Source organism: Sardina pilchardus, chromosome 5 (genome assembly GCF_963854185.1).
Source record: "Sardina pilchardus chromosome 5, fSarPil1.1, whole genome shotgun sequence".
Taxonomy (NCBI): Eukaryota; Metazoa; Chordata; class Actinopteri; order Clupeiformes; family Clupeidae; genus Sardina; species Sardina pilchardus.
Genome location: NC_084998.1, coordinates 2,233,307 through 2,246,684, shown reverse-complemented (window position 1 = coordinate 2,246,684; position 13,378 = coordinate 2,233,307). Strand labels below are relative to the sequence as shown.

Sequence of the window (13,378 nt, the reverse complement as noted above, 5' to 3'; positions counted from 1 at the left end):
CTGTGAGGACCCTTAAAAGTAGAACCCTGTGAGGACCGTAGAAGTAGAACCCCTGTGAGGACCCTTACGAGTAGAACCCTATGAGGACAGTAGAACCCTGTGAGGACCCTTAGGAGTAGAACCCTGTGAGGACCCGAGTAGAACCCTGTGAGGACCCTTAAGAGTAGGTGACATAGAAAAGCAGACCATTTAGACGGCAGGGCAGAGAAAGACGAGGAGGAGGAGGAGGAAGAGGAGAAAGGTGATCCCGTAATTAGTGCTCTCGGAGAGAGAGAGAGAGAGAGAGAGAGAGAGAGAGAGAGAGAGAGAGAGAGAGAGAGAGAGAGAGAGAGAGAGAGGACAGTGATGGTCAGTGGACAGACAGAGGAGGACGGTTGGAGAGCAGATCTGATATCTCCCATGCAGGCCAGTGTCCATTACATTTCACTGGACAGGAGTCCCCTCACACACACATGCATGCACATGTACAGAAGGGCATGTGTTCACACTAACACACACACACACACACACACACACACACACACACACACACACACACACACACACACACACACACACACACACACACACACACACACAGATAGGCCTACATGTCACAAATCACTTAACTGACTGATACACAAATGCACAAACAGTCTCTCTCTCTCTCTCTCTCTCTCTCTCACACACACACACACACACACTTACAAAACCATTGGCCTTTTGTCTTTAAAAACACACGCAACATACATACACCAGTGTGTTCTGCTCACAATTGCAACCATATCAAGATGCAGCTCTTTGAGTGAATGGTACCCCATAACATGTATATGGAACTTCCTTCATATCCACTGGCCATGGAGGGATGAGCTATACCTGTATAGAACTCCTCCCAGTTGGGCCAGTAGGGGGCGCAGGTGGAGCTGTAAGTACTGTGTGCATCACCCTGAGTACTTTGTCATGCGTCTCATCTGTGCTTGCTTTTGAAGGAGAGGAACAAGGTAGCACAGGGTTTTTATGTAAAGTAATTGCCAAATCCGCTTAGTCTGGCTATCACCATACTGAGCTCAATCTTTTAAGATTGAACATTTGTCTGGGCATTAGCACTTTATTTTTACTGCATAGACAAATGATGCATGCTTGGATAGTCCTTCAACCAATCAGAACAACAATCCGGATGCGTCGTTTGGATAAGCTAGTTTGTGATTGGACCCAAAGGTTGTGGACAGGAAGCAGGGGAGATAGATGTGCAGGTTTCCAGCCTGAGCTACCGGGCGAAATCCAAATTCACTGGCAGGTCAGGCAGGGTTCACCCAGCCTAAAATGATCTATCATTTCACTTTGAACATGCTGATGCACCCCCACTGCTCTTGATTAAACAGGACTCGTGAAAATGGTCTAAAAAAACAATGCCACAGTTTACCACTGGCTCTGAGTTAACTTACACATGTATGTCACTAAATCACGTAATTATAATCCCCCCCCCCCATGACTCCATCTACACGGCACGTGTCTACAGTTCTTTCCCCTTTCCTCCTGTCTGCAGTAGATGGGTCCCCCTCCTCAAACTGGCCTCTCGAGAGCAGTGTCAATTCTTAATGTAAGTTGACGATGTATTTATTCAGTCATTCATGAGGTGAATAAATAAATGCACCGGCACTTGTATTCTGAACTGAACGTCACTTCAGATAAAAGCTGAAGCAACATAGTCAACGGCCTCATCGTTAGTCTTCTTCCTGACCACCACAACACAGTCATCATTCTCAATTGAAAGGGTCTTCAATCCAAACACATACAGACTCCAGTAGACCAATGAGACTGTGTAGTGATGGGCACAGATTCTGAAGGGGGATCTAAACTGGTCTTAGATGCCTTTCACATGTTGGGTTTGGGAATCAAACCTGGGATGACTAATCGTCAAGTCACTTTTCGATTAAAGAAAGGAAGAAGCACATATAATATTTAGGACTTGCTTAATTTAGTTTATCAATCATTGAGTAACTTTTCGATCAAAGAAAGGAAGAAGCACATATTTAAGACTTGCTTAATTTAGTTTATTTTCTCCATGACATTTCATGCTCTGTTCTTTTTTTAACAGAGAGGACAACAGGATTGCATTAGACCACATATATCCTACTTCACTGGCATCACTTTTACACTGCATACTAGGGTGTGGATGTGGGGAAGGGGGCATACAATACACCAGACATCACTTTGCATCACATCAGTGGCACTATCACATAAAAATCCCCAAGTGCAGTAAATCTATGGAATGGAATGTACACAACTATGAGCAATACGTTGAATAGTTTGTGATCTGGATGCATGCAGCGTTTGAGGTACCAATGTTGCACTGGGGCTTTGAAAGTAGTGTGTAGGTTTAGATGTCATTTCCTTTGAGCGTGATCGGAACCACTGAAAAGAAAAAAACTTGACCTTACAGTGTGTGTTCAGTGCACCGAGCATCTTTTTCATTTAAAAAAAAAAAAAAAGTAACATAAAAACCAATTGTAAAAATCGTAACAGAATGCCCACAACAAATAAAACACAATAAAAAGTACTGCATGGGATTTTAAATATAAAAAAAGAAAACACATCGATGACTCTAAATAGAGTGGCTCTAAAACTGGTTCTGCGTCAGTTAAAAATTCTAGCCCGTGTCGGGGGGGGGGGGGGGGGGGGGGGGTGGGGACCGGTTCTGCGTCAGTTAGAACCCTATCCCGTGTAAGGGAACTGCAGCAGGACGGCCTGGTTGGCGCCGAGCACCAGGGCCTTCAGGTCCACGGGGCTCTTGGGCGCCAGCTGCTCGGGGTCCGTGCTCACCTCCACGGTGGCCTGCGCGGGGAGCTGGTCGTGCGCCAGGCTCAGGGTGACGGCGTCGGGCCCCCAGTTGAAGGCGGCCACGTAGCGCTGACTCTGGTCCCAGCTGCGCAGGTACGCCAGCGAGGAGTTGGAGCTGTGCAGCGCCACGAAGTCCCCGTGCAGCAGGGAGCGCTCCTTGGAGCGCAGCTCACTCAGAGACTTGAAGTAGCTCCGCAGCGCCACACGCTCATCCAGCTCCTCCTGAAGGGAACAGGGAGAGGACGCGGTGAGGACGCGGTGAGGACGCAGTCAGGAAACCAATCAGAACTCAAGGGGTGCGTCTCAACATGCCTCCTCGATCCTCGATGCTCGATCCTCGATGGGCGTTCCCACTGATCTATAACTAACACTGGATAGACTATCCCATTGTTTCCCCCCCCCCTCATTCTTTATGTAGATCAGTGAGGATCGAGGCATCGAGGAGCGAGGGAGGACGTATAAACGCTGCATGAAATGCACCCAAGGATGCGGTGAGGCGCCACAGAGAAGACCAATCAGAACACAAGATCAAGACTGGAAGGAATATGGGCTGAATAGGTCCCATTTATGCAGAAAAGAGCGGAGGAGCAGACGTCTCTTTACCTTTGCGGTTCCATTCAGAGTTTCAGCATCTTCAGGTTTGTCCCAGATCATCTGTGGAAACTTGTTGGCAACCTGATGAGAACAAAGAACAGCAACTTTAACACCGCGGTTCACCAGAGCGTGTAAATGAACACAACTCAAAGTAAGCCATCTGAAGAGGGTTCCCTCATCACAGAGCGCGTTAACATGCACACTAAAAAGGGAATAAACCGATATTCATTAACGGTTTACTGCCGTGATCGGTTTATAAGAAATCCATTTAACACACCTAGGTTTCTGGTTTATTCCAGTTACCCCATCACTACAAGTAATCGTTTTATTTATTTTTTTAGTGTGCATGTCCGCTCACTGGCCCTGCCCAGCGGACGCTCACCTGGTCCTCCAGGCCGATCTCGTCGCCGTAGTTGAAGACGGGCGTGCCGGGCATGGTGAGCAGCAGCATCTGGTTCAGCTTCACCAGCTCCCCCCCCACCAGCGAGGCCAGGTGGCCCTGCTTCCGCTCGCCCACGTTCCACGCCAGCTTGGTCTGGTTCTGCGCGCCGAGCAGCTGCTCTGCGGCGCCCGCCACCTAGTAAGTAAGTAAAGTAAGTAAGTAATATTTATTTATAAAGCACGTTTACAACAGTTCACACTGACCAAAGTGCTGTACATAGTGTAATAAAAATAGGTAAAGAAATAAAGAAATAACATGAAATAATATAGGCCTACAATAAACAATGAAATACAATAAAATAAGATAATAATAATAATAATAGTAATAATAATAAGTAAAAATAAAAATAAAACCTGGATGCCACTCCGGCCGCTGGCGCGCAGGACGCCCGACAGCAGCAGGTCCACGCCAGAGCTGTTGAGCAGCGCGCCCACCTCCTCGGGTGAGCTCTTCTCCGTCACCCCGATCAGGACCCTGCAGGGCGGAACACAAGGAGAAACACACAATTAGAGTCACGGAAAAGGGCAGAAAACAAGGAGAAACACACAATTAGAGTCACGGAAAAGGGCGGAACAACAAGGAGAAACACACAATTAGAGTCACGGAAAAGGGCGGAAAACAAGGAGAAACACACAATTAGAGTCAATTCTAGTCCACTAGAGGGTGTTTGTTTAGTAATAAAACACAAGCTATACAGTGTCCACTAGATGGCAGCACTGAACAGCATACGGTTTCATGCTGTGCTGTGCTGTGCTGTGCTGTGCTGTGCTGTGCTGTGCTGTGCTGTGCTGTGCTGTGCTGTGCTGTGCTGTGCTGTGCTCCTGGTTTATTCACTCACCCCTTCTTCTCATCCGTGCCGTTCTGGACTTGAGCGCGCAGCTCCTCCCAGACAGCAGGTTGAACTGCAATAACGCGCTCAATCCCGGAGAACTTGAAGCCGTCCACCTTCAGCTTCTGCCAGTGCACCAGAGCCACCTGAGATGAAGGACAATTCACATGAGCCACTTCTACAGGAGGACAGGACAATTCACATGAGCCACAGGACAATTCACATGAGCCACAGGACAATTCACAAGAGCCACGACCCTCAGAGCCAGAAGGCACTTCTACAGGATCACACACTCACACACACATATCTTACCTTCAGTTTGTTAGCGACGGTCATCATATCGTCAAACCAGGGCTGCTCTCCCAGGTAGTTGGGAGTCAAGTCCAGGACCACATTGATGCCTGTGGGGAGATGAGGTCCGTTAGGGAGAGTCTACAGCACCATATGGGAGAGTCTACAGCACCATATGGGAGAGTCTACAGCACCATATGGGAGAGTCTACAGCACCATATGGGAGAGTCTACAGCACCATATGGGAGAGTCTACAACACCATATGGGAGAGGGACAACTCGCCTGCTTTAGAAACTTTTGTGTTCCCCAAAACAAAGACCATTTTTGATTTTGTATTGAAATAATAATCATTATTGTCTTATAAATCATAAAGTTGTAAGCTATAAGTTATATTTCAATAGTTCAATAATGTCCCTGCTGAGTGCTGACCCTCCACAGGTGTGTTTAGAGAAACGGACCCTGCTAACTCTACACAGGTGTGTTTAGAGAAACGGACCCTGCTAACCCTCCACAGGTGTGTTTAGAGAAACGGACCCTGCTAACCCTACACAGGTGTTAAAGAAACGGACGGACGGGCCACTCACTCTTCTTGTGTGCTGCGTCGAGCAGCGCTTCAAACTGGGTCAGGGAGCCCGCTACGGAGACCGTGTTGAGGTCCAGCTCGTTCACGTCGTTTGTGGATTTGTGGATGGGGCCCACCAACAGACCCTTCACCTTCAGCTGAGCGAGCGCGTCGATCTTCTGCTTCAGCCCTGGAGCATCCACACACACACACACACACACACACGAGAAACGTCAGGGTGGCTTCATCTCACACACACGGCTTAAGCCCAAAAGAGGCCACAATATAGTTTACGCGCCTTTACAGCCAGACTAGCTGCATTCCATATCTTGTAGGGGAAGTAGAGGAGAGGGAGGAAGTGAGTGTGTGAGTGTGTGTGTGTGTGTGTGGTAACCAGATCTGGCTGGTTCAGCAGCCCCCAGCCTGAGTCATGAGAATGAGCATGTGCACACGTGTGACCTCAGCTGCTTTGGGAAGCAGCCCAAGGCACACACACACACACACACACTTAGGAAGCGGCAGACTGATATCAAACACATGATAACCCCCCCCCCTCTCCCCCTCAACATGCGTGAATCAGCTGCTCTGTGGTCTAGTTGGTTACCGTCAAGGTTCTCAGAGAAGGCCTGCACATCTCCAATCTCGTACAGAGCCCCTTGATTCCACCAGTTCATCTCCGGCAGAGGTTTGCAGCGAGGAGCCTGGATGATGATCCCGATGGCCCCGGCCAGCATCCCGAACCAACCCAGCCAGAAGAGGATGAGCAGGGCCCAGCGGGTACGCACCCACCTGCGGGAGGGACGCGCATAGCAGTTAGACTTGACACAAACGCCTTTTACATTAGCATACCATTCCTTGGATAGTTAGTCTGAGCCATTAAACAGGTTTTTGACTGGCAAAGCTTACGCTGGGGTTCCCGCAACTTTGAGGAGCTCGTCTTTTGACAGCCCGGTGAATTTGGTCTCCGTTTCATCTGCCATCTTAACCTTCACAGCGCCGTTTTTTTCCGTGCTGGTCGGGGAGCTGGCATCTCCGTTCCCTGCGTCTCCGGCAGTCATCGGCTGTTTCTCCTGCTCCACTTCGTTCAGCTCCACGTCTTTCATGTCCACTTCGGTACTCATTTTCGCTGACGCCGTGTGTCTTCACCAGCCGAGAAAACTGAATGGCGTACAAATGACAAGCATCGTGGTTAAATACGGAAGCCGGTTCAACATCAAAGCATGCGCAGCACTAAGCAGGCGGTGGCAATTGTGTGATTCATTGCATCAGCATCAGCGTCATTACTGTAGACAGACATATGTGAAGGTAAAGACACAAGTTTCGTGAAAAAATGAGATGATTTATGGTTCCTAATAATATAATATCTTACAACTAAGACGAATAATATCGCCAAGCAGTCCTGAAATAAGGCGTTAAGGACACCGTGTCCAAATGAACGCGAATATTAGGCTACATTTCTTATGCTTTACATATGCTATCGATTTAGGCGTCTCCCTGGTCTACAAAGGTAGCACTAAATGTCATGTATGATCCTGAATGAATTGGAGACGACCACGACGACATACAGGCCTAGAGATGCTCTTATTCTGTCCATGACAACGGATAATGCGGCATAAAACCGGATCAGTCCAGTTGCTATTGATGCGGCAGAAGCAGGCAAGCTAGAACTAATGCTAAAACGTTGACAGCGCTTTGATCTGGATGGAAACGTGTTTCAACAGAAACAGATAGATTCAATTATTTCAACCACAACTAAACTAAATAACATGCTTTGAAAGTCTACAGTAAATGAGTAAATAGGCTGTGGAATATATTCAGGACACTAATGCAGTAGCAGCTATATGAGCCTATAGGAATATATTGACAAATGTCTAACACAGAACAGCAGACTTAACTTGATTTACAAAGAATCGTTACCTTCTTTATTGTTCCAAAATATAAAAACGAGGCGCGATGTTAAACACGCTTCGTATTCCTGTGCGATCTCTGTTAATCCCAGTTTGCCTGAGCATCAGTGTCTAACGGCTATTTATACTGCGCAGTGGTCTCGCCGAGGCTTTGCTCACCGCCCAAGTTTAAGGTGGAGAGAGAAACATTTAGGTTTCCATTTCAGCTGCTAATCTGTCGTCAATGTTATGTCAACTCTGTCATGTTAATTGGATTAACAAGATAAATGTATAGGCCCCGTGTGTGGTAGCCTCGACGTGGGGAAAGCCTTTGATCAATTTAAATACAGGGTTCCGCCGAGAGTAAACGCATTCCACCTTAACAGTCCCACTCCTCATGTTTTCACGAGCTGGCACGAGTGTCATAAACAAGTCGAGGGATGCCGAACCGATGCCGATGCATTTTCCAAGAAAGAGAGAAAAACACCTTTAGAAACCTGACACTCCTACAGAAAACATGTTGGCTACCTCTTACATGTACAGTAAAAAGTTAGACTAAACCAGTCTGTGACTATAGGCACTTGAGTTGATGAATGTGGACAATTGACATGATAAAAGCAATCAGTAGGCTATGAAATGCAGATCAGATCAGGCAGGGGTGGTGATTGGGAATGGGGGGGTTACACATCCAAGACCGTGATATTATTCTCACACAGATATAATTAAACTCACAGTGTCATAGTGAAATTCAGTGGTAAAGCAACCAGATCAACGTGCAGAGATAGTCTAAACAACACTGGTGAGAGGACAAGGCCTCACCTTTCACCCAGTAAACGTAGGGCCACATCTGCAGTCATATGGGGTTTGATCAGCACTTCCATGCTTTAGTGTTGATGACTTGCAATACTACAACAGGTTGTTCAGTGATGGGGAAAGGAGCATATTTTAAATGTGTTTATATGTGGCCGAGAAGTCAGTGTAATCTATGTAAGGTGTATACTGTATCTTATATCTCAATCTTCTTTAGGTTAATGCCAATCTTGATTTAACCCACATTGTCCATAAGATGCATTTGTACCCTACTCCAGAGTTGTAATGGAGCTGCGTAGTGTGTGTGTGTGTGTGTGTGTGTGTGTGTGTGTGTGTGTGTGTGAGAGTGAGTGAGTGTGTTTGGAAATCCTTTGTGCTTGCCTACTGTGGACACAGGAAGCATCCGCATCTGTGATGTTAACCTTTGAACCAGACACACACACACTCACACTCAACACAGCTCAGTACGGTATGGAGCACTACTCAGACACGCACACACACACACACACACACACACACACACACACACACAGACATATGGTATGGAGCACTGCTCAGTCACAGTGGTAAGGGAGAGAGGGATAGAGAGAGAAAGAAAGAAAGAGAGAACACTGCAATAGGTTCGGCCACATATGGCATCAGACATGTGTGGACAAGGACAGGAGCCCTACGTCTTCACACTGCTCTCTCAGTAACATGTGGGCCTGCCCTGGTCAAAGCTACAGCTCTCTCAGTAACATGTGGGCCTGCCCAGGTCAAAACCAGAGCTCTCTCAGTAACATGTGGGCCTGCCCAGGTCAAAACCAGAGCCTGGTACACAGGCCCCATTCATTCATCACTTCTTGCCCTCTGAGTTCTCAAAACACTTTTCAATTGTATGCCTTATATTCACACTTTCACACGAGCTCATCCCCTGGGGCTGGGGCCGCCATGCAAGTCTGGGGCTTAGTGTCTTATGAACACAAAGCAAGGGTGGAATTTCATTTAGAGGAGATGTTTGTGTTTGTTTTAATAATATTTCTCCGTTTTGGTGCGATGAAAATATAATTTTTGAAGAAAATGCTACATGCTATATTGTACGCTGTGGAGCTGAATGAGGCCAGAGGAAGTGTGTGTATTGTGTGTTCCAGTGTGGGAGGCTCAGCCAGAGGCCTGAGACAGCAGGAAAAGCGGCACTGCTCAACACGTGCGCTCTACTTGGAACCTGAAACCCGACTCCATCCGCCCGCCGGCGTGAGGACACACACGTGTTGGCGGGCCGCGCCGTATATTTAGCAACAGCGTGCGTATCGAGGTTAGACGCGGAACATAGCCTATACATGATATAAGTGTCTGACATAGGAGGCAGACATGCCGAACGTGTAGTCTGATGAACTACTAGTGCGGTGTGTGGGCCCTGTGTTGAGGACAAAGCTGTGGAAATGAAGGAAACGGAGTGTGAATGCGCTCCCAAGACACGCCTCTGATTGGGAGAGGGTGGAGAGGGGAGGATCCAGTGGCATGTAAACACGAGGGTCTGAGCACATTGTGTCCCGTGCAGTTGTTTTTAAAAAGACAGTTGGTTCTCAGGGAGTTGTTTTTGCAAGGGGGGGTAGAGAAGGATGAATACAGAAAAAACACACATTCATACGCACACACACACACACACACACACAATGTATAGCAACAGATTAGTGTGATAACATTGGGGGCGTTATGAATGTTAAAGGATTCCATTGCCATTGATTGATGAGTGATTTGATCACTGCTAGTTGCATGTTTTGGGAGATAACAGACTCTAATGTCTTCTTTCGTTGGGGTGGTTTCGTTCAGACAAACCCCCATGATTATCCTGAATGGCTCACTTTAAGGGTGGTGGGCATTGATCTTCAAATTCCTGAAATCTGGCTCATTATTGTCCTCTGATGGGTCATTTGACAGACAGACACATCACTGTCGTCAGGCGGCGACCTTTGACCTCTGCATTCCTTTCTGTAATGCTTTTAGGAATGCAGTGGAGCAGACTGATTGGACCCCAAGTGACAAAACAACAAGCAAACATGCCATGACCAAACACAAACATCAAAACAACGTCGTCATCATCAGCAACTTTTGTCCCCTGGTCAGGAGGCATTTGAGAGCCTGCTGTGGATTTGAGCTAACCTGGCTATCAGACTAAACTCAATCTTTTGAGATTGAACATTAGTCTGGGGAGTCTGTGCTGTATTTCTACGGCACAAGAGGCCTGATAAATGGGCATAGTTCAAATGACTGTACGCATTTGGATAGTCCTTTAACCTCGCCAACCTAACCTAACGTAACCTTTAATCAGGCCAATGATCCGAGAGTGCCTGGTGGATAAGCCAGTTTGTGATTGGTTCCAACAAACGTGGACAGGAAGCAGGAGAGATAAATGTGCAGGTTTCCAGCCTGAACTGCAGGGTGAAATCCAATTCCATCCAGATCAGGCTGTGTTTACCCCGTCTAGATTTAAGCATTCCTCAGTCAGAGAGCTGCTGAAGCGGAGCCAACCACTTTAGCTAGCTAGCTAGTTCGGTTCACAAACTGATTCAATTATTCATTCCATGTCCTAAAGAGCCATTCATTGGTATCATTCATGATTATAGACAGTAATACTGTACACACAATTATGTGTACAGCAATATCTGCTCTTATTGCTTGGGAAGATAAAACATTTATTTTGTGATGTATGGTGACACACCCTCTTATGCAGCGTGGAGCTGTCCCATTTTTAAACAAATGACATCACTCTATCTTGGTTAGTAATCAAAGCTCTTTGCTACAGTGACTGTGACCCTGATCTACCGTACATCCAGCAGATCTGGGCCACATCAGGCCCACGCTCGGGCCAGACACCTGTCATAGTCCGCTGTGATTTGGTTAGGCCTACTGTGATCGTGCTTCCCATACATTTATTTGTGGCGGCCCACCACAATATCAACATTGAACGCCATTCAATGATTTTCTATGTTGTAATTTATTCAAAACGGTTTTATTCGGGTGAACTCTGGTAAGTTCTTATCGCAACATAGTCGATTGTGAAAACGAAACTCTTCAATTAAGTTACGTGCATATAACAAGCTGTATCCCTAAGTTTCATTACTGTTGGGTTGACGAAGTGAGCACCCTACTATAATGCTACAGCTAAAGTGACTTGACTTGGAAGAGTGCGTCACTACAGTTGAGCATGCACTCTGAGCACCCTACCACCCAGCTTGGGGCTGAATTCACAAACATGCTTTGTGAAAAGCTCCACTGTCTTGTGTTGTGGTCGATCTGCAGGTTCTGTAACCTGTAGACCCGGGTTCAAGGCTGGGTGGAGTGACTGGTCTGTGTCTGTTACCGTTCTGTTATTTGGAATGCTTTCCTGTAGGTCTCTAGGCTAAGGACTAAAAGAGTCATTTGAACTATGCCCATTGATCATGCCTCTTGTGCAGTAGAAATAAAGCACAGACTCCCCAGACTAATGTTCAATCTTAAAAGATTGAGCTTAGTATGGTGAACGCCAGATTGATCTAAGTATGGTGATAGTCAGACTAGTGGGTCTCTCTACCTATGGATAATGCAGGTGTGACATACTTTACTTTATGCACAGAAGAGCATATAACCCATTGCAAATGGCAAGCATGTATATAGGCCACTATATGCAGCACAGGTCAAACTGATATAACCTGCTCCATATATGAATAGGCGTCAACCCCCACCACCACGTGCTCAAATGTAGGCCTCCACGCACAGTATAATTGCACCGTAGCACAATGCCAAACACATGTCTGCCTGGGCATCTTGAAATCTCCCTCCTCCACCCCCAACTGCCCCCATTCCACAACGTCTGACTGCAGTCTGCACCCCCACCAGTACTCAGCAGATCCTTCAGGGGGGTGGGGACCTCATTTCACATGAATCAGGTCATGTAGTGTGAACTCAGTCTCCCCTCCTCTCTGACATACTGTAGATAGATAGAAAGAGAGAGAGAGTGAGAGAGAGAAGCTATAACTCAGTCTCCCCTCCTCTCTGACATACTGTAGATAGATAGAGAGAGAGAGAGAGAGAGAGAGAGAGAGAGAAGCTAAATTAATATTGTGTGATGTGTGTGGTCTTGCAGTGTTATATTAAAGCAACAGTTGGTGACAATGGGTTTTGTTCATTTACGCACTAAAGTACACATTTTTACTGTATATGCAGGTATATACATTTTTATACACTAAAGTATGCAATTTTCTATGCTAAGGTATATACCGGTAGGCTACATTTTTATATAGGCACTAAAGTATAGGCCTATACATTTTTATATACACTAAAGAATAGACATACGGTGTCTGTACTCCCTGTCTCCTGGGTGCTGTATGGCTGTTTGGTTTATTTAATACGTTGAGTTCCGTCAGTCACTGTTTTGACCAGCCGTGTAGCTGTGTACTGCAGTTCTGAGTGTTGAGTGGATGTTTATTTATTAAGATAATCTGTCAGTCCAGTCAGTAACTGTGTGGCTTGACCGGCCATAGCTGTGTTATTTAAAGTTCTGAGTGTTAGGTGGTTGTTTATTAAGATCATCTGTCAAGTCCAGTCGGTCACTGTTTTGCTTGACCAGCCATGTGGCTGTGTTATTTAAAGTTCTGGTATCAGGATGACCTAGAGCAAATCAGGACATGCTACTCCAAAAGCAAATGGGCCTACGCGTTGTGGCCATATTGGTCATGCCCTGATGCTTGCCATGTACTATTAAAGGCTTTTTATATTTTCTACAAATCTCAGAGTGCCTCTGCTAACCTTTTTTTGCTTTTGGATTCTCACCTCACCCGTAGCAGAAGAGCACCTGAGTACTAATGTATAGACTCCTGAGCGCCCTGAGCCCTTTTGTGTTTCCTCAGGACATGCTACTCTTTGAGAGAGCAAATGACCCGGAATGCTGGGAGGTACAGATGGCCTGGCCAGAGGAACACAAGGTTCTTACGGTACCACTGGGTCACTTAGGTTAGGACTGGAGAACGTGGGGAGTCCCTCCCCGACGAAACTGTAGCTGTTTGGAAACCTCTGAGAACACACCTGGGGGGTACTCCAAGTACATTGTTTAGGGACACCTGGGTAAATGAACTGGGTAAGTGGTAAACCTCCTAATAGAAGAGGTGTATGAATTCATTCTCCA

The 13,378-nt window shown here is 46.6% G+C and overlaps 1 protein-coding gene across 1 annotated transcript; it reads right to left on the bottom strand.

The window, feature by feature from the left end:
* Positions 1-2,011: 2,011 nt before the first annotated feature.
* Positions 2,012-7,556, bottom strand: slc3a2b (solute carrier family 3 member 2b). The gene is made up of 10 exons (XM_062535968.1): positions 7,457-7,556; positions 6,446-6,697; positions 6,144-6,328; positions 5,562-5,729; positions 4,998-5,086; positions 4,695-4,831; positions 4,210-4,330; positions 3,797-3,991; positions 3,424-3,495; positions 2,012-3,042 (listed from the first exon to the last, which is right to left on the bottom strand). The coding sequence occupies exons 2-10, from the start codon at positions 6,658-6,660 to the stop codon at positions 2,695-2,697; spliced, it is 1,530 nt and encodes a 509-aa protein (XP_062391952.1). The 5' UTR covers positions 6,661-6,697; positions 7,457-7,556; the 3' UTR covers positions 2,012-2,694.
* Positions 7,557-13,378: the final 5,822 nt, after the last annotated feature.

Excerpts from the sequence above, each read along its gene's own strand:
- slc3a2b (XM_062535968.1), bottom strand. The coding sequence starts at position 6,660 with ATGAGTACCGAAGTGGACATGAAAGACGTGGAGCTGAACGAAGTGGAG. Across the intron at positions 4,832-4,997 it reads CCGTCGCTAACAAACTGAAG|GTGGCTCTGGTGCACTGGCA; the intron begins GTAAGATATGTG and ends CCTTCATCTCAG. Across the intron at positions 3,496-3,796 it reads AGATCGGCCTGGAGGACCAG|GTTGCCAACAAGTTTCCACA; the intron begins GTGAGCGTCCGC and ends TGTTCTCATCAG.